Below are 20,687 nucleotides of genomic sequence, written 5' to 3'. Positions count from 1 at the left end.
CTGACAAAACGTCGATTTTCTCCAGGGCGGTGACGATGATGATGCGGATCCAATAGATGCAAGAGCTTGTTCCAGTCCTCGGGTCAAGAGGAAGCCTTGGCGGACTCGGGTCGAGGTCGAGGTCAAAGGTTGATGGAGCTCAAGGTGCAGCTGCAGTGGTGCAAGTGGGTGTGGGGCGGGATATCGCAGTTGGTGTCCAGCAACAGCAACGAAAGGGTGTCAACGTCCAATAGTGCAGACGTGAATTATCCAGGGGAAAAGATTGAACAATAGAGCCGAGTCTAGAAAAAACAAGGGTTGAATAGATTCGATTTCGTATTAGCAGACCGGCTGTTGTTGTTATTGTTGTTGTCGATGTTGATGTCTCGGCGTCAATGTCGTCTCACTGCTCACGATAGGCGAAGAAAAGCCGGGTGTCGTATTCAATACAACAACCCTCGAATGCCGGTGATGATGCAAATGATTTGAGATGGAGGAGAGAATCAAGGTCCTGGCAAGAGACAGGATTCAGATTTCCCAGGGCTCGAGAGGGAGGAGGACGCAGGGATGAAATATACGACAAGAGGCGCCGAGGGTAAGGGATGGATTGGACGGCTCCTGTGGGTGAGATCGATATATTTACTTTTGCAAGCCCAAGCAAGACCCGGCCCAGGACCACGGCCAGGCCAAGGCCGAATCAAGAACACGGTCATTTCACGACCATGACCATCATTTGCAGCTGCAGCTAAATCAGCTACAGAGACAGGTTTCCGTGCGGACAGGACGGAGACAAGCGCGGCTCCAAGCTGCATCTGCGTCTGTAATTACCTCACAGAGCACCCTACGTCAACCCAAACCTCACTCAGTGTCTCACGACGGCCGTTGACTGGCCATCGCCGCTCCGTTGGGCTCTGTCATCCCCGTAGCCTCTCGTGCCGCTGCACGCCAGAGCCGGCTGGTGGACGCTCAGCCAGTGGTTGCAGAAACACAGAGACACGATCCCACAAGCAAGGGTCCATGTCTGCAAAAACAAGCCCGCTGGAGCTTTTCGTCCACAGCATCCAAGCGAAGCGAGCGACAATCCTCACTGAGCGACACGACCACGACTTGCAGCAGCAGAGAAGAAAAGCGCATTCACGCGGGCAGGACCCACCCCCAGCCATTCCTTCCTCTGCTGTCTGCTGAAAGTGTCGCTGCCATCGTTGCTTCTTGCACTCTGACTGGCCAACGCCGCTACACACACTTTACCATGCAGTAGGTCCGCGGCCGGTACGTACCGCTTCGGCCGAGCACCTTATTCGTTCTCCCTTGCCCCTCTCTCGCCTCTCGTGTTTCTCGGTGGAAACGGCGCGGTGCAACAACGTCCAATGGCAGCCGCTGAACACCACCAAGGAAGGCGACGATGGAGTCAGCAACCGCCAGCTCAGCACCAAAAAAGCATCAAGCAGCCCCGGCTCACGCAATGCAGACATGGATCGATGGAGAGCTACAGTAACAACCCTAGTAAATGCATCACCCTCAAAAGGGATATTCAGGTCAAAATGCATATCTATGAGCTGCCCGCCTTATTTTATATGGGCAAAACACAAAAAAGTGCATATTTGCATATTGCATACGCCTCCTCAGAATATCCCGTTTGAGGGGCCGCGGCAGGGGATTTAGGGCCTACGCTAGGGGGTCTCCAGGGGGGTCTCCAGGGGGTCTCCAGGGGGCTATAGTGGGGCCTAGAGCCCTCAGAGCGCTAGCTACCCTTCTGAAGGCCCCTATAGCCACTGAAGGACCCACTTTTCGGCCGCCGTGGCCGCCCTCACACCTAAAAAAGCCCGTGCTACCAATTGCATAAGCAGGTCAAATTGCATATGGATTAGGTGCCCGGATTACATGCATTTACTAGGGTTGTTACTGTACACTACTCCCATGCTACGCACGTCAGCTTGCCTTGCCGTCCTGTCTTGTCGCTGTCAGGGGCCCTCGGACACGACTGTTGCGCGCGGCTCATTGGTGGCCGCGTCCTACGTCGAACAGACAGATGAAACAAGCGATGGGCTTCTTTCTCGAGCCCTCGCTGCCAATCGATTCGCGGCCAAGCAGGAGGGAACCCTTCCACCCACGATCCCGCCAAACTCACTCCAAGTCAACACAACACACCCGCGTCGTTGGCGACTGGAAATTGCGACGGTCCAATGGGCGTTTCCCGCTGCTATTCTTGTTTTCGCCTCCTTTGATGAACATGGATGAAACAGCAACAAGGCCTGCCTTTGCCTTGTCGCAGGGCAGGGAAGCGACGGTACCAGCCCGCCCGGGTCTGGCACCACGCCGCGTGGTTACCTGTCACGCCTTTCCAACTGCTGGAGGAGCCGATGAAACTACCACCACAACGACACGACGGGACCACCACCAAGAAGGACAACTGCCCGGCCCGCGTCGCGACCATCCTGAGCTGACCTGACGCCGATACGCCGCCGTCTTTCTTCCGCCGTCTGCACCCCTCCGTGAGTCATCTTATTTCGAGCCCGTCTAGGTCTCTATCGTGCTACTGCTGCTGCTACTGCGCGTTGCTGGCGCTGGTGCTGGTGCTGGTGCAGATTCAGGGTCTGGGTCTGGCTATCGCTTGCCTCTCGGCCGCTGGCTGCTACCGCTGGCTGCTGGGCTGCTTCCCAGGCCTGGCTGTGTTGCCATCGTGCGTTTCTCGAGACGCCTCTGCTATCCGTCCGCCTGCTACCCATCTGCAATCTATCTATCGTTGCCGCCCACTGCGGTCAACAGCCACATCGGCCTCTGACCAGTCTCGTTGTGCCCTCGCAGCTGATCAACAAACAAACGCCATGCGTGCGCTTCGTTGCTTCTTTTGCATGCCTGGCCCGCGGTCCGGATGGACGTGGTGGACCCGACAAAGCCAGATGCCCTGCAGCCAGCGCCTGCACTGCAGATTCCCTCAGGTTTACCAGCCGCAAAAGCGCTCGGAGTTGAGAAAAGTTTCGGTCCGTAAACTCTGGAGTGGCAACGCCCGCCCTGCAGCGGAATGAACAAAACGAACACCTCCAAAAAGGCGTGACCACGCCCGCTGAGCTTCCTACGCTACGCTAAACTACACTCGTGCAACATGGCCAATCAAGACAAGGCATTTCTCTCCCCCGAGTCCTCGCAAATCATGTTGCCCATCCTGTTCTGCATAGCAGTTCAACAGCAGCAAGGAGGAATCCCGCCGGAATGGGTCAAGCGTTTGGTGGTGTTCATGAAACGAAACATCCAACGCCCTCGCCATCTTCTGAGACAGATTTTGAAGTTCCTAATCCTCCCACCAGTTTAACCGTCGGCCAACGACACCAGGCGTACGCAGCCCACCAACATGCTCAGCAGAGGCAGGCTGTTAGCTTCAACACCTCGCGAATTCAGCCCAGCCCAGCCAGCTCTCATCCGACGAACCTCTCGTCTTGGCTACAGAGTATACAGCTTGCTCCTTTGTCGGGGTTTCGGGGGCCCATCGGCAGGAACTCTCCCAGTCCCTTTGGCGCACCCTGGCTTGTCTGAAAGGGGCGAAGGAGCCGTTTATCGTGTGGCTTCGCAGCTCGACTCGCTCTACTGCTGCATAGTACAGAGGATCCTAAACAGACTTGCCCAGTCGCTGCGATTCCTCCACATGGCTGGCTGACCATCCAATTCTCACCGTCAGCCAGCTCTTGGACTTCTGTCGCCTGAGCCAACCGGCGAATACTCCCATCCAATCATGGCCCCTCTTGCGCACGCAGCCAACGTCGAGAGATTAGCACTTATGCCTTTGGCCAGAACGGGTTACAGATACACTACATCAAGCCGTCGTTGACAAGATACGGGCCCTGTCAATGCCCACCGCCAGGCTCAACCTTACCAATCAGACAGAAAGTCAAAGTTTCGAGTTCGCATGATTGATCGCTCCCTTCCCGCAATTGACAAGATCAGTCCCATGGCATCCCCGGGACAGGGAAGGAGCTCGTCGCGTCACTCTCTATCACTGCGCGAACACCCCTCCTAATCCTCCGTCGGCGATATCGATAACCTTCAAGCACAAACTGTTACTGCCCTCCCCTGAGGTAGATCATTCCCCACGTTACGGTTTCATGTGCCTGCCTCTTCATTCCCAATCGAATGCATCCCTTCTCCCCTCCGGCTCGACGTGTCCAAAAGCCTCAATAGTCACTCTATCCAGCCCCCTATTCTCCCCTTTTTTCTCTAGTCTTCGGCTCAATGGACCGACGCCCAAGCGCAGGGCAAGGATTGAGAATGCGGAGGCGTAGGGAAGCTAACGCAAGCACTGTCAAACAGCCCCCAGTTTACAGCGGTCCTCTATCGTTGAAGTGAACAAACTGCGGCATCCGTGCAGAGTCCCGTCGTCTGAATCTTTGCCCCTCTTGACAGCCAAATGAGCAGCGAGAGAGGGACCGGATGGCAGCTGACAAAAGGGCGAAGACACCGTCAACTGCCACATGCACGAGCCCTATGGCGCGCGGCGTCGATAGCTTCGCGCTATCACTCTTCACAAATGAGCTCCTGCGACGGTGGCTTCGCCATGACCCGCGGACTCCCGACCAGATTGCCAAAAGTGTCAGGTCTGCTAGCCCTGCTCAGATAGCATGGCCAAATTGCCCCCCCTCTCGATGCCCGCATCACCATCAGGACCCCCGGATGCTCACCTCCTCTCGAGATGCCTACTCTTGCCTATTGCGGCCGCCTCTGTGCGACTGCTTGTTTTTGAGGTGTGCCTTCATCTAGCGACTTATCTCGGCAGGAAGGTGCTAAGGTCCGCCACCATGCATCAGGGCGTTGCGTGCTTGCATACTATGCGGTGCTATTACGCCACGGAGTTCTGCAGCAACACGAGTTCCCCGGCCGAGCTCGAGTTTCCCCCTGGGTGGCGCAACGGATCTTGATGCTGTGTTTGGCAGCCTCAGCGGAGACACAGGCCAGAGAGAACTGTGGCTTGATCCATGGGACGGGGTGTGCTGCAGTTTAACTGGGTATCGTACTTTCACACGCATTGTTGATGGTCGGTGGTGGGCTCCATCCTCAGGGGCCCCGTCAATGGAGGCGAAAGCGTATGAGGGCGACTGGACATCAAAGCCTTCATGCGAAAATCTGCCGTTGCAGGCTTGCAGCACTACGAAACAGGCATCGCAAGCTGTCGGCCCATCATGCCAGACTCATGCTCATTCCTTGCGACGTCCCCAATTCTCGCAGCCCACGTTGCATCCACGGCCAGCGCAGACGCTCCCTCCGGATCTCTCGTTCAATCATTCCAGCATCCGTCCCTCCGTCCGTCCGCCTAGACCGTCTCGGCTCCCGTCCGCATTCCTCACCGCCTCCCTCCTCCCTCCCCTCGACGATTCCCGCGGCTCCATCGCCCTCTCTTCAAACTCCGTCTCCACAAAACGCCGGACGACCTTGCCGCTTCGGTGCTGGTGCGTCGGAGACCACTCCGGGCTGATGCCGTGCAGATGGCTTGATTGGCCGGAGAAGCCTTGAAACCAAACACCCTCTTCGCAGGGCCAACTCGCCAATCGCGCCTCCCAGCGCAGGCCACACGAGGTGGCTGTGCCCCTATGGCCCGAGACAATTTGTGGCTGGTACCGGTCGTGGCTGCTCAACAGACGACCCAGAGACTCGGGAACTCCTTTGACGCATTTGAAAGAGAGAAAACTTTGCTCGATTGCAACCCCCCGGCGTCGTGGTGCTTCGAGGCTCAGCTCAGCCCGGCGTATAGGAGGTTGCCAGAGTCAGACATATAACGTGCATATGGGAAGAACAGCTGGCTGCTTGATGCAGCAAACACGGCCGTCCCCGCCACGGAGCTGTTCGTGATGCGAATTTGGGATTTCATGCGTGCCCGTCAAAAGGTAGAAAGCGACGAACCGGTTTAGGTGTGTCTCCCCCCTTGGCCGTTCGGATCGTGCCAGCTGATTGATTGAGAGGGAGCATGCCCATGCCTGCTCGTACCTCCGTACCCCGCATGGACAGCGTCCCTCCATTTCGAGCCACACTTCCCGGTCGTCTGAAAGACACACGCCCCCCTCGTCCCCTGCGCAGTCGGCCTTTCCGCCCTCTCCCATTCGCCTGGCAGGGATCCTAAGGTGTGGCGCGTGCGCTCCCCCCAATCTGTCATCCCATCGCTGATCGCCGGCCTCGGCTCAGGTAGTCAGTTGATCGACAATTCCCCGATCACGCTCACCAGGGGTCGTGCTGCCCTGCATCGTGGCCCTTGTTCCGCCCTCGCCTTGCTGGCTGCCCTGGGCCCATGTCGCCGTCGACCTCGGCCCCGGGGCTGCGCCGCTTGGTGATTGGGTGCTGGCTACGTTTGCGTTTACGCAGTACGCAACAGACGGCCACCAGCCACACTTCGGGCCCTGATTGCCTCAGCCCCTCCGCCTCCCGCCATTGCTACGCCGCCGTGCCGTCAATTACTAAGTGTCCGTAGTGAGCACGCAGTATCCCACTCAGTCCCGCCCGAACCGCCACTTCCCGGATCCGAACCTGGTCATGGTTACCAAGTCACGTCGTGTCCGAAGGGCAAACGTCCGTTCCGACCCCACGAAGCGTCGCAATACGAGCAGCCGCAGCCGCAATGCACCAAGCAATGCTATCAACACCGCCAAGGCGGTGCGGCCAAGCCAACGTCACGATCCAAGCCAGAATCTGCGTCCCAGAAACCTGGTGCACAGCACAACACTCAGCAGCCAGACGAGAATGAGAAGCCTGCCAAGCCACTCTTTCGTACGAAGGCAACCCCTCTACCGTCAACACTCGATACTCGACATCGCAGAATGGTCCTAAAAGGGCCAGTGGCTGTCCGCTGCGGCGTGCCGCTTGCCGGGTCGTGGCGTCGCCCGGCTGCCTCCGTTTCTTTGATGTCTCGGGCGCCGGCGTGGGATGCGGATAAACTTCGTTTGCTCGTCATGCAGCAGCGGGCACGCAAAAGACCATTTTGATTCCAGCAAGGCATCTTCCGTCGGCACGTCGCCGAGACGCTCTTCCTCTCTGGGAAGGTGAATCAAGCTCAACGCCGCCTTTCCCAAGGAACGCCGCAGAGACAAACAAAAAAGCATATACTCAATCTCGAGAACTGAGACCTGCCTTACCCTTTCACGCCTCATCCATCGATCTTCAGGGCACCTTCGCCAGCTCCCTTCCACTAACGACTACACCGACACCCTTTTCCCCTCGCTGCGTCTGTCCATCTTCCCCCGCCCGGTGGAAAAAGCCAAGCAAGCTCCCGCGTACCCAGCCTTGAAAGGAGCGAACCTGAGGAACAGCGACGTCAAGGAGGCTAGGATTGGGAAGCCCAGCGCCAGCATCAGCAACCCGCAGGCAGCTCATTCCTCTCCTTGCCTAGCCCAAATCCTTATTTCTCAAACGCCTGCAAAAGGACCGGGAAGGCTGAATGAGGTGAGGTCTACAACCCGCCTCGACACCAGACGAACATCATTCGTCTTGACGGAGCAGACAAGCGACGAACCATCCCGCATCTGCGTCCGGCCCGCTCAATGGCCCCCAACCGCTGCGTTTCAGGAAGCGCGTCCTCTCGTCTAAGCCTCAGAGCTGTTCGCCCTCTGCAGGGCCTGTACGACCAGGGCAGCATGCCATGAACCTTATGCAGCTGTCGTCCGAACAGGCCTTTCGTCCAATGTCAGCGGGAGCCCGCGATTCCCCCACAAGCGCCCGGCCTGCGAAGGCTGTTGGTCCCGTTGCCTCAAAAATAAACGCCGCACGGGCTTGCGCCGATGGAAATAGCCACGGCAATCTGCGCAACCGCCGCAGCTAGCTATGCATAATGCAGTTCTCACGGGATGCCATTGGCCCCGCAGCCGCAGTCACCCAAACCAACCCCAGACACGTCCTGCATGATGAGCGCGCTAGCAAACATGCTCAATCTTTTGGGACGACTCTGTTCGAACGAAAACAGCTCCAGACAACACACCTTAATTTCGACCCAATCTGCAGTCGTACGCTTTGGGGATCAAGTTTGCCTTCTTCGCGCGCACCTCGCACTTTTCGCACTTTTCGCTCTGCTGCTTGCTACCTCCTCGTCATCATCAGTGTACGGTCCCGACAGTCTGGATGATGGCGTTCAGAGTCAACCAGCTAGGAGCGAGACATTTTGCCATCGCCTTCCGTTAAGAATTGAAGCCTTCACCAAACGCATCACCTTCGGGCTCCACTGCCCTGTGCCTCTCCGCAGCCAGGACAAAAGAACCTTTCCTCCAATCCCTCCATCACACGCATTAACGACCGAGTTCCCATCCGCATCCGGCGAGACATTTTCCGCCAGCGCACATGGCAGCCTCCTGCCTCCTGCCTCACCAACACCCAAGACATCCCAACGGGCACAGCCTCCACAAGATCCCACGATCCTCCCCGTCTGCGGGCTGCCAACGCGAGCGATGTCTGCTTTCTGGCTGCCTTTTTCACGGCGCACACCTCCAGCTCAACCTGCTTTCTCGCAAGCTCCAGGTCCCCGAGACGGCCCCTAGCCAGCCCGGTGCCTTGTTTTTCTACACAATCGTATTCGCTCTCTCATCGCGCTCTCGCAGTTACACACCCTCCATGTGGAAATTCGGACAGCCTCAAGCCAAATCACGCCTCGACCCAGCCTGCTCTCATGTTCCCAGGTCCCCGGCCATCAGCCTCCCGTTTGCGGCCTCGCCGGTGACGTCCAGAAACCTTCTTCGTCGCCTTCTAGCGCGTTCTGCCGCCGACACTAGCACGCCCGCCCAGCCCATCGGTCCTCCGCCGTCGTGCCTTCCCGCTGAGGAGTGTATTCAGGGCACAACTTGCTGCCCCAAAACGGCCCATGCCGCGCCCGCGGAGATGTTCACGCTCAAACTCTGTCAAAATGATCTGCAGCAACACCCCGAGAGTCCGTAGCGTGTTACCTACGTACGCCTTGGGTTATGTTACTTCCCTTGGATGGATTTTCTCCCCCCTAGAAGCCCTCGTGCATTCTACGCCTTTACGCACTTCTTTTTCCCTTCTCACGTCTAGTTTTGTCTGCCCGGGCATCCAGGGCGCAGGGCAGAACGCCCGCAGGTCTTCTTGCTGTAAGTTTCAGGAAAAAAAGAGGCATTTGTGTGAAGGTGGCAAGAGTTACTGTCTCCAATGTCTCTCATCTTATCCTCGAACGGCATAGCATCCACCCCCGTGGCCTTGCGAGGTCTTGGATGCCCTCTCGGGGGTGTAGGGGAACGCACAGCTGAACCAGTGCTGCTGCTGAACAGATCCGGTTTTCTGGGATGTGCCTCCAATGTCTCTCCCCGTTTGAACCCAACTCTCGGAATCGTACGTTTGCAACACTCGTTGGAACCATGTCTTACCATTCTTACGTGCGATTCCGTTCCCTTGGGATTCTGGGGTTGACACAGTTGGCAATTGAAGCCTGGCGAAGAAAGCCTGCTTGTGATAATCTGGGCCTTGGGTGGGATTGCTAAGGCTCGTGAAACTCTAGATCGTGACGAAGACGACGCGCCCGTTCGAGAAGTCCAACCAGAGAGCCGTGACGAAAGTCTGACGAGAGGCTTCCTGATCTTAGCCTCGACATCACAAGCCTGGGACAGAACAGGCCCCGTCGATTTTCGGAACCTGCCTTGATGCCCGCTATTACGTGACACTTCTCACGCCCGTCAAAGACGACACTGACGGTGCTTGCTGGACCCCCCTCCCCTTCCTCTCTGCGCGCTAGGCAGTTTGTCCAGAGGTCGTTGGTTCCCACGGTTCTCTCCACGCGCCTCGCCGCACGTTATTCGTCTTCCTTCCACGTAAGTCAGGGTCGTGCAAAAGTCCCCCCTCCCGGCCTATTCTGATGTTGGTGCCATGCCCTATTTGAGCATGTACGTGTGTGTATGTGGTTTTGTTTGCTTACCTACTCCAACCAACCAACCAGCCAACCATTCTCCAGGCACAACATTCCTCCAACAAGTCTGTCCGCAAACAGCCCTACCATGGCAACTAATGCAACCCGGCGGATGTCAATTTGGTTCCCGCGATTGTGCTTTTTGCGTGTCAGTGCGGTCCAGGTAGTAACGCAAGAAACCCATGCGGCGACGGCCCGAGAGAAACTACAATCATCTCCGTTTAAGGGAAAGAAGAACAAACGCCCTTTTTGGGGGATGCCTTACTGTCTGGTAGCCCCATTGGGCCGGACCATCCCCCGACACGGAGTGTGTCTACCTTCTTTCCTACGGGATGCCGTTCGTCCCGTCGATCCTAACCCTCCCACGAGGCCGAATCGCCCGAACTGGCCGGTCCTTCTTCTCCTCGACCGGGGTTAGGACATAACCACACACACAGAATGTAGACCAGTCGACTGCCGAGTGTGAGACAGAGGATAGGCTTAATGCCAAGAATAGCAACGCAGCCTGGCCGACTTGCTTACACCGCACCAGCGCAGGAACAACAATGAGGCAGACACAAAAGTGACATGCTGGCCCCACGCAAACCTCAAAGAACCGCAAAGTACCCCATGTTTCGGTTTATTTGGAAAACACAACCAACAACCCACACACACAGGAACCATCACCCTTCTTCTTTTTTCTTCTGGACGTCCCGTCTAACCGGTGGGATGGGGACCTTTTGAAATTCTGACGACGGTGTGGGGGAGGATATCTTTGTGTGTGAGTGAATAGATGACGATGGAAACTAAACCGTTTCATGGGCGTTCTCGCGGATGCGAGCTCATCCGTCGCTGGCCCCTTCGCACCTCTGGCTTTCCGAAGTCCATACCATCGAAATTGCCCATCAGCTTTGGGGGCCGTGGGGCGATGTGAGATTCAATTTGAGATTTCACGTGAGGGTATCCGTATGCAGTCGCCATTCTCCGAGTCACACCCTACCTCCATTCCAATGGCCGCCCCCAAACCACCCAACCAACATGACAAAAAGGTAAGAGAAACGCATGCAAGAAGCCGAAGCATGCAGCATCGAAAAGACGTTTCGGCAGTGCTAGCCAACGGGGCATCACGGCTCCGGGGGACGGGCGACTCGCCATCCGCGCCAGTGCCGTGAACAGGGCGGCGCGTCAGGCCACATGAGCAAGCGACGATGAGGCCATGAGCCGATCAGATAAGCCTTCTTCTCAACCGTTCTAGGCATACATACAATTTTCCCCCACACGCAGCGAGCCCTGGATGACATTGCTCTTGTCTGCTGACAATTCAAGCCGCGCACTCCAGAGTAAAACAGAGTCATGTAAATCAAATCTGATGCTCGGTACCTGGCGTGATTCCCCCGGAAATGGAAACCGTTTCGCCGGACCGGGCACGGCAGTTGCTCCAGCCGAACAACCATCCTCCTCCTCCACCACCTCCTCCTCCACCACCTCCTCCTGCTTATGCTCCTGATCTTCATCCTCCACATGTCGGGGAGTCTAGCACCTGATAGATCTTCATCGCCGAAGGGTGGTGTGATTCCCTTGGCCCTTGGGCTACTACGAACCCTCTTCTCCCACGTTTTGCAACTCGTAACATGGTCGGTCCTCTTCGGCACAAAAACCACCAAGAAGAAGAGACGTTCCTCCAACCGGACTAGGTGGCGTTGCAGATGAATCGGCAAAACGGCTGCAAGGCGACGCAAGGTTGAGCCCAGAAGCCTCATGTTGCGCATCTTGTGGACGAGGCGCAGGGCCTGGAAGCATCTGGTGTCATGAAGCATCTCCGATGCTGGAGACGATCTTCGCCCTGTGATGTTATCAATGAGTTGTACTGATACAGTCAATCATTTCATCCTCTTCACACAACACACATAAGTGAGAATGAGATATTAGACAAGAACGCCTTCAATGCGGAAAAACGGCAGAATGCCAAACGTGTCTTTTTTGTTCCATTAACCTGTCCTACCGAAACCGACCGTATGCATCATCTTTACTCCGTACATTAAGATTTACGACAAAAGAAATTAGAGTGAGAAAGAAAGTGGGTGAATCTCTTTTTCGCGTGGAACGGGGGACATGACTTGGGTGAGGAGGTATCAGGCTGCCTCGCTGCGAGGAGGGATGGCTGGGGAGGACAAGAGCGACGCTCGTGCTACAAATGTGCTGGGGTGACGAGGTTACTCATCCATCTTTCAGGACACGGTACGAAAGAGCCTTGTGAGTGAACTGTTCTGTGTTCTAATGCAACGAGGCATCAGCCAATCTCGGTAGGGGGTGTGCGCGTTAGTATTGTCGTTGCTCGTTGCAGCCACTGCCACAAACGCTTCCCGTCGCGCTCTCACCAGCATGGTCGAAACGAACGGTTGCCCCGGCCTCCCTTCCTCAACACCTGATGATAGGTCTGTTTTGCTGGTGCTGTTGACCGCCCGAGTGACCCAAAAACAAAACATCCCCCAACTCTCAAGTATCCAGAAAAGCAAGTATGGTACTTTTTGTTTGGATAAGAGTCTGCTGTGCTTATGTGTGTCTCCCAGGCCGGCCCCCACAGAAGGTTGAGAGGGGCAACACATGAATAAACAATGTATGCAGAGAGCCGTGGTCAATCCCATTAGAAGAAGGCCATGTGCCGATCCTGAATGGGGGCCCGGCGCTGCTGCTGGATAATGGGGTACTCCTAGTGACCATAGTATCCGTTCGTGCGGCCGGTCCGCGAGTGCTGCTCGGGGTAGGTCTCGAAGTACGGGTGGTTGCATGCGGCCTTTGCCGAGATGCGGCTGGCCGGGTCGTACACCAGCATCATCTCGAGGAGCTCGAGACCCTCCGCGTCGAGGTTCGAGCACAGAGGCTGGGACTCATCTCGGATCCACTTGGGGAAGGAGCTCTTGAAATCGGGGTACGACGTGACACCGGGCCAGACATCCTCGGTAGGGGTTCCGAGCGTGCTGCGACGAGGAAGACATGTTAGCGAATGTACGAGACAAAAATTCGAGGCTTCTTCTTTCAAAGAGGATAAACTTACCGGAAGATCTTGAAGATCTCGTCAATCTCAGAGTCACCGGGGAAGAGAGGCTTGCGAGTGCACATCTCGGCAAATATGCAGCCGACGGACCACATGTCGACGCCCGTCGAGTACTGGCGACCGCCGAGCAAGATCTCAGGGGCGCGGTACCACAGCGTGACAACCTCGTGGGTGTAGGTGCGCAGGGGGACACCGAAGGCGCGCGCGAGACCGAAATCCGCCAGCTTCAGGTCGCCGTCTTTGCTGATCAACAGGTTCTGGGGCTTGAGGTCGCGGTGGAGGATGCGTCGAGAGTGGCAGTAGCGGACGCCGTCGCAGAGCTGCCACATGAACTTCTGAATGACGTTCTGGTTGAGACCCAGACGGGCAAGGGACTCGGAGCTGCCCTCGGGAAGGGCCTTGCCGCGACCACCATCGCTGACGGGCAGGGACTCCATGTACTTCTTCAGGTCAAGATCGAGGAACTCGAAGACGAGGTAGAGCTTGTGGCCGTCGGCGTGGACGATGTTGAAGAGCTGGACGATGTTGGGGTCGCGCATCTCCTTGAGGAGGGAGATCTCGCGGATGGCGGTGGAGGGAACACCCTCGTCCTCGGCTTCCAGGCGAATCTTCTTCAGGGCCACAATGCGCCCGCCATTGAGCAGGTCCCGGGCCTTGTAGACGACACCGTAGGTACCTGAAGAGAAAGAGGAGAGTCAGCTTGGGGCTGCGGGATGCAATGGACGATGCTTGCGTCATTGTGCGCAGGAGCAGCGGTCCCAGGGCGAGGGTTGGAATTGCGGCCTACCTTCACCGATCTTCTCGAGCTTCTGGTAGTTCTCCATGGTGGCGGTGCAGCGGGTATATCGAAGCAGTGATCAAAGAGAGTTGAGAAGGAACGAAAGAACAATTCTTGACGCAATTCGTATTTACCGCTCGAGGAGGCGTCGGAGGCAGTCGTCAGAGTCGGGGGGCGATGTTTTGTGGCGGGGGGTTTTGGTCGTGGAGATCCGCAAGTCACCTCAGGGTCTGGGCCGAACGAGGGGCAGAGCTGTGTGAGAGAGGATCCGTTTTGGGACGACGGGGGGCAACGCAAAGGGAACAGAAAAAAAAAGACACACAAGCCGGAAGTCGAGATACGGGGAGCCGCTACGAGAGAAAAATCTCCATGGGAATCGGTCGGTCGACGAGAGGTGTTTGTCGGTGACGAGGTTCGCAGGGCCGGGCGGGAAGGGCGTCGTCGGGGGCGGATTGGTCGATGTTTTGTGGTGCTAAAATTGCACTTCGTTGTCGTTGTTTACTAGCAATGAAGAAAAACAAGGCGCGATCTGATCTCACCCAACCAAGGCCTCTGACAGCAGGGTCGCGTTCTCCCGTGGCGTGGGTGCCCCGGTTGCCTGCCCCCGCTATTCTTATCGATAGCAGCCTTATCGCACGGGCGGGCGTTATCGATAAGATCGCTGCTGCAATGGTTGGTGGGGTCCGACGACTCACTCAACCAAGTTTGTCCCGCAGTTTCAGTGAGGCAACGTACGATGCGACGGCCGGAGAGAGCAGCAAAACAAACATTCATATTTATTTCCTGATGGAGATGCTGACTCAATAACACGACACTCCATCCTGGTGATTTTTGTATCAATTTCCCACCCCGAACACATTGATTCATCGACCCACCATGACGGCCGAAATCGTCGAGCTCGATGCTCATGAGCAGCCTTCCGAGGCGATGCGGGCAAAGTGGAAGGGATACTCGAGGGCAGACCAGAAGGACCTCATCAACGGAGACGCTCTTGATGATCCCAGATCAATAGAGCAAGCTGAGAAATTCTGCGTCGCCGGAAAGATTTCAGTCGATCAACTCAAGGCCGCCTTTTCTCACATAAGTCCGAACGCAGTCGACACATCAAACCTTCAAGAGGTTCCACTACTCTACCACCCACTTCTGCCAGGTATGTATAAGTGATTGATGATACTCTCCTTGGCTGATTAGTTTAGGTCTTATTGTCGTTCCGAATCTGGTCCCTCCCGAAATTCAAAAGACCCTCCTTTCTCTCATGATCAACCGTGATCTCAGTGTCCCAACACATCAGACCAACCTTCACCTCCATTACGAGATGCCTTATCCCAAAGCATCTGATGGGTCTCCTGAATCTTTCTTCTCATATCCACCAGATCAGACGCCACTGTTTATTCCGAAAGATGCCTCGGTCCACAAGCCCCTATCCATCAAGCAGGTGATGGAGCGTCGCCTGCACTGGGTTACTCTCGGCGGACAGTACGACTGGACGAACCGCATATACCCAGAAGAGCTCCCACCTCAGTTCCCTTCCGACATCGCTCAGTTTCTTGAGGCCCTATTTCCCGAAACGCTGGCACAAGCCGCCATCGTCAACTTCTACACCCCGGGGGACACCATGATGATGCACCGCGACGTCAGCGAAGAGGTCGACAAGGGTCTGGTCAGCCTCAGCTTTGGCTGCGACGGGCTCTTTATGATTGCACCAAACGATCCAGAAAATATCTCGGAAGAAGCCAAGGCTACTGGCAAGGAGTACCTGCTCCTGCGGTTGCGCTCTGGCGATGCCATTTACATGACCAAGGACTCGCGCTTTGCATGGCATGGTGTGCCCAAGGTGCTCAAGGGGACATGCCCGGACTACCTCGCCGACTGGCCTTCAGAGGATGGCAAGTATGAAGGCTGGAAAGGTTGGATGCAGAATAAAAGGATAAACCTAAACGTAAGGCAAATGAGGGACTGATGGAGCCGGATAGACGATGGATTTACGAGCGTTGGATTTCTCGTCCCTGTAAGATACCATATAGACTTCTGCTGCGTACTTGGGTATGGACGTCATGTGCCGTGTACTCTATGTGCTTCATGCGACGATGTTCCGTGATATTGTTGTCTATATCGTGCCTCCAGTGACTTTCTGTCAGGGCGATCAGGTGAGAACTTGTCAGTTCCGCCAGGGATCGTCGCGCCAGTCGTCTGCAAAGAGCGACAACATCCAATGTGAGATGAACTTTATTCAAGACTGTCGTTCCTTCATCGTGAGACGCTCAATCAGTTAGTATCGCTCCCAAGCCGGTCAGGGGCAATCCATACATTTAGTCATTCAAGACGTGATCAGTCAAGCGGAAGGAACCACCTGACGCCTCATAACAACTGTAACACAGAATATTTCAGGACAGAAGTAAATTTACAAGCTAAAGCACGAGAAGGAACAGTAACAATCAATATACAGAACAAAAAATAGAAGCTAAGGGTCAAAAGAGTTCACCCACCGGTGTGGGCTAATCTCTGGTGCACATGCTGGGAATTTTCTCGCTCGGTATCGGTCGGTCGATCGGTAATTTTTGCCTGTCGTCGAGTAGGCTCGAACCCTTATCCTTCACACTACCCTCCTTGATCCTAGACCTCATACCATTGTGCCACCGGGCGAGGCGTCCCTCGCCCGGTGACGAAAGGCTTGGTTCTGGAATTCCTGATAGAGGCCGTGTGTGTGTTTACTGCTGTGAGGTGAGTATGCTTTGCGTTCTTCTCGCTTGTGGTGGAGCTGGTGCCTGAGGTGACCGACAAAGGTGAAGCAACTCGACCTGGTCTCGTGATGCCTCACCCCTTGGGCCCCACAACCCAACCTCAGGTGAAGCCGCGAAAGGGCAAACGAGATGAGGCAATTCATCTTGAGTGTAGATTTCTTCTTCTCGAAGTGCGTATGGGTGAACAAAACTTTTGCGGTTCCTTCGTGAAATATGTGTTTGTTTACACTAACGCCCAATAACCCCAGCGTGCCTTCCTCACTCCCGCACCACCACCAATTTCAACACCCACTTTGCAAACAAAGTGACCCCGTCGCTTCTAAGTGTTCTACGAAGCATTCGCTTACGATAATCGTGTAAATGTTCTAGGCGCGATCGCCAAGTAGCTGCACACGTGCACTAATGATGCTCGACCCCTTTACCCCGTAAACCGCGAACTTCTGATCAACAACCCCACCAGGCCCTCTCGGCATCGTAGATGTTTCCCCCCATATTATGATACACTATGAGGCCATTTATGAGATAAAACTTTTGCGTTACTGGATGAATTCATTTGGAAGTCGGCACCAGCGGGGTTGCTTGTGGTATTTGGCAGGGCGTCCAACCCCTTATGGGCCTGAGAAAAAGCTTGCCGATTCGCTCCTGCCTTACTCACGTCATACATGAGATTTCAGGTGAAGCCGTCGAAATGTCCAGTTTGCCTTTTAATCTGAAAGGGAATTGCTGCCCGGGCGAACGCTACTTGCTAAACGTGTGGATAACTCAATTCTCCCTTATGTGACCACCATGACTATTGTTTGGGGCATCTTTCTTGCCGTCTTTCTTACGGGATATCTAAAATGATCCGGAAATCTTCTCGGCTCACGTCTGGGGCCTCCTGGTTCGGAGACATGGGAGTTGCGCTACGAAGAAGCAGTATTAGACAGCTAATGTGCAAACAGTTTCCTATGTGCTTATTCCACAGTGAGCAACAGAGGTACAGTGACCCATCAAATGGCTATTACTTGCCACATTACCACATAAGAATTGTGTGTTCGCCAGCATCGTACTGTCTTAGTGCTCCATACGTCTCAAAAGTTTTCATGTTCATAGAGCATTCAAAGGCATGATTACAGATACATAAGGTAGATAACCTAAGGGTTTTCTCGAAACTGCTCGTAACCGCGCCGCAATACCAATATTGTTGATTTCAGCTTGAACTTAGCTGTCTTATCTGGCATCATTGTCATTTGTAAAGTGAATGGTTGTACTTTGCCTATGACTACCGCAAATCGACCATGAACAGCAGAATGCTAGCCTGCATGTCGCGCTTAAATGTACGGCTGCGCCGCTGGCATGCATGTTGTGCTAGGCCATGTGTGTGCTTATATCGAAGTAGGGAAACCTCAGGGGGAATAGGGAGTCCGCCATTCGATGTTTGGGCTGTTCGTTAGGTGAAACTGACGGGCACGAGGTCAAACTCAGTAAGTCGAAAGTCTCCGATCGCCCGGCTCGAACAACTCAAACGAACTGCAACTATTCCAGTCAACTGGAGAGAACACGCGGAGTGGCATTCGAGGTAAATCCCATGGCTTACTTGTGGTGAGATGATCAGTTCTCAACACCACCACAAACCAAAACCATCCGTGGCGATGTCAATCAACTGTGTCGCTTGAACAACGAAATGCCATGTCAGGGCCGTTTCCTTAATTTTGTTTGGTGGTGAAAGAGCTTCTGCCTGGGGTCTAGACGGACTGAGTTTAGTTGAGTTGATGAGTAGGGCCTTTTGGTTCGTACTGCGCCTCACCCAAGCCCCTTTTCTGGCCCCGTTGCGGGGAGGGCAACCAGCACATGGGAAGATCGATCTGTAGCACCGAGAAATTATCAGATGGATATTTCGTATCCATGACATGCTCGTGTCGGATGTTTTGAAACTGTATATCAGGGGAAACCTCGTTTCGAGAGAATGGATTCGTGCGATCGATCAGCCTTGCTTGGAGCCCCGAGGCCCGACCAAGTTCAATTTCATGGAATCCTGATCAAGCTTCAAAAGGAATTCCAAGGATCACTGGGTTTAAACGGATCAAGGCATACCGTTAATACTAAACTAGAGCAGTCAGCCTTGGTTTTCGATGGGTCATCCAGGAGCCCAACACGCACCCGCGTTGTTCGTGATGCTCACCAGTGACGGTCTTGGCTTGTCCACGATCATCGCAAATCCTAGTTGAACACGAACCAGGCGTCAACGACGAAACCTTTGCAGAGATCCCCAGCGCCCAAAGCACCACAGAACAGACATCACGAGTCTACAAGGGGGCAGTGTCACTAGCTTATGAACGGAACAGGGACCATCGTGTATATACGGTACCGCAACGAAAACGGCCTCATGTGGATTGAATCTAGACTATGCATACGGTACCCTTGCAACAAGCCAAGGGCCTCATGCGGCTTGTCGGGTGCTCATCCCGAGGGTATCAACAATAGATGAACTTTGTACATGAAAGTAGAAAAACAACATCTCGGGAAGGATCACGGTCTGTCTCCTCACCGCCCATCTACTGGACAGTCAGACCGGCGTAGATGGGGTAGGTGGCGTACTCCCAGGGGATGGCGTTCTGGAGAAGCTGGTAGTCGAAGCCGTCACCACCGCCGCTGACGTAGAGGAACTTGGTGAAGGCGGCCGAGGCGTAGTAGGTGAAGGGCGTGCTGGCGGGGACGAAGACGACGTCGCCCTGGATCAGGGTGACGGGGTCGTAGCCCTCGACGCCGACGACCAGGGCACCCTCCTCGAGCTGGAAGGCGACGGGCTGCTTCAGGTTCGCCTCGGTGGCGGTCTGGTTCGAGAGCAGGGGGCTGATGGTAGCGGTGCCCATGGTGAAGTTGCCGGCGGTCTGGTTGCCGGTAGCGAAGGGGGCGATGAGGTGGTAGATGCCGCCGTCGGCGTTCAGGTACTTGGGGCCGCGGTTCTTGGCGATGAAGTTGGGCGTGACGGCGTCGGCGGCCAGCTCGTTGGCGGCGGTGTGCCAGGTCGACGCGCCGCCGGCGGTGCCGTTCACCAGGTCTCTGCGGGGGCTGTAGTCCAGCTGCGCGTAGACGTCAAAGGCCTCGAGGGCGGAGATGAGGTCGGGGTTGGAGCCGGCGGAGCTGTTGGAGGTGGCGGGGACGAACTCGGAGCCGGTGGAGGAGTTGAACTCGGAGTTGGCGATGGCGACGAAGAGCTCCTCGAAGCCGCCGGGCTGGATGACGCCCGTGAGCTGGGTGTCCGGGTCGGTGATCTGGAACGTGTGGATGGTGTTGTGGGGCACCGCGCCGTAGTCGCCGGGGGTCAGGAGGCGGGCCTGCTCTCCGGACGAGTTGGTCTTGGCCCAGAGCTGGAACTGGCCCTTGGAGCAGTAGAAGTTCTCGTAGTGCGCCTTGTGGATGTGAGGGAGAACGCCCAGCTCGGTCGAGCCGGGGGCGTTGGTCTGCATCAGAGTGAAGGCGCCGGCGGAGGCATTGCCGGTGACGGAGAAGCGGTAGACCTGGTCGCCAACTGAGACGGCGCGGCCGGCACCCTTGCGGAGGACGTAGGGCTGAGAAGTGTTGGGGGCTTGGTCAAGAACGAGGTCCTTGGACGTGCTGTTGGCCTTGGCAAAGGGGCCCTGGGGAGCTGCCGCCACGAGGGGGAGGCCAGCGGCGAGGGTCGCGATGAACTTCATGTTGGCGATTTGGACTCAGACTCGGGTGGGTTCGAACGGTTAGCGAGAGACTTTGAGCGAGAGAATGGATCGACGACGACTGAGGTTGAGAATCTCACAAGCACCCGAACCGCGAACGAGAGGGCTTATAAAGGGGAAAAGACAACTGCCACGGGATGTGGCCGGACTATACACAATTCGCTCGGAGTCCGAGCCGCTTCTTCCCAGCTCCATAACGAAAGGAGGCGCCCGTCGAGTGTAACCCTGGCAGCAGATATTGCTTGTTTCCACGCTCAAGGCCGTCGCGGACGTCGAGACCGCGTCTGTTCCCTTCCAAGGCCCCGCTGACTAACATGTTTCTTGATGCAAAGCCTTCCGTTGCCCACCAAAACGGTCCCGTTTCGTAGCCATCGGCCCGCTGTTCGTCCCATTCTGAAGATAGAGATCACAGGGGTGACGGGAATCTAGCATGACGTGAACCAGGGCATAGATGAGCTGAAGATCGCCGCGGCGAATAAGGGCCGAAGTTCAGACCGAATGGAACCCCATTCTGGAAGGGATGTTGTCTGTAGGATGGTACATCATGGTGATGAGAAGGAGTTGGTTTCCACTCGGTTGACGT

At 55.7% G+C, this 20,687-nt stretch overlaps 3 protein-coding genes across 3 annotated transcripts; 1 reads left to right on the top strand and 2 right to left on the bottom strand.

The window, feature by feature from the left end:
• Window positions 1–12,545: 12,545 nt before the first annotated feature.
• Window positions 12,546–13,714, bottom strand: CDC2 (Cyclin-dependent kinase 1; the record flags this gene model as incomplete). Its single annotated transcript, XM_036634239.1, has 3 exons — window positions 12,546–12,813; window positions 12,891–13,566; window positions 13,678–13,714. The coding sequence occupies 3 exons, from the start codon at window positions 13,712–13,714 to the stop codon at window positions 12,546–12,548; spliced, it is 981 nt and encodes a 326-aa protein (XP_036498997.1).
• Window positions 13,715–14,544: 830 nt separating this feature from the next.
• Window positions 14,545–15,641, top strand: abh1 (Alpha-ketoglutarate-dependent dioxygenase abh1; the record flags this gene model as incomplete). Its single annotated transcript, XM_036634238.1, has 3 exons — window positions 14,545–14,818; window positions 14,865–15,575; window positions 15,634–15,641. The coding sequence occupies 3 exons, from the start codon at window positions 14,545–14,547 to the stop codon at window positions 15,639–15,641; spliced, it is 993 nt and encodes a 330-aa protein (XP_036500210.1).
• Window positions 15,642–18,943: 3,302 nt separating this feature from the next.
• Window positions 18,944–20,086, bottom strand: QDOI-0 (Quercetin 2,3-dioxygenase; the record flags this gene model as incomplete). Its single annotated transcript, XM_036634237.1, has 1 exon — window positions 18,944–20,086. One exon carries the CDS (start codon window positions 20,084–20,086, stop codon window positions 18,944–18,946), a length of 1,143 nt encoding a protein of 380 aa, XP_036500211.1.
• Between the last annotated feature and the right edge of the window lie 601 nt (window positions 20,087–20,687).

Source organism: Colletotrichum siamense (genome assembly GCF_013390195.1).
Source record: "Colletotrichum siamense strain Cg363 chromosome Unknown KSG_Cg363_contig02, whole genome shotgun sequence".
NCBI lineage: Eukaryota > Fungi > Ascomycota > Sordariomycetes > Glomerellales > Glomerellaceae > Colletotrichum > Colletotrichum siamense.
The sequence above is the reverse complement of the archived record's forward strand: the minus strand, read 5'-3'. Positions and strand labels throughout refer to the sequence as shown.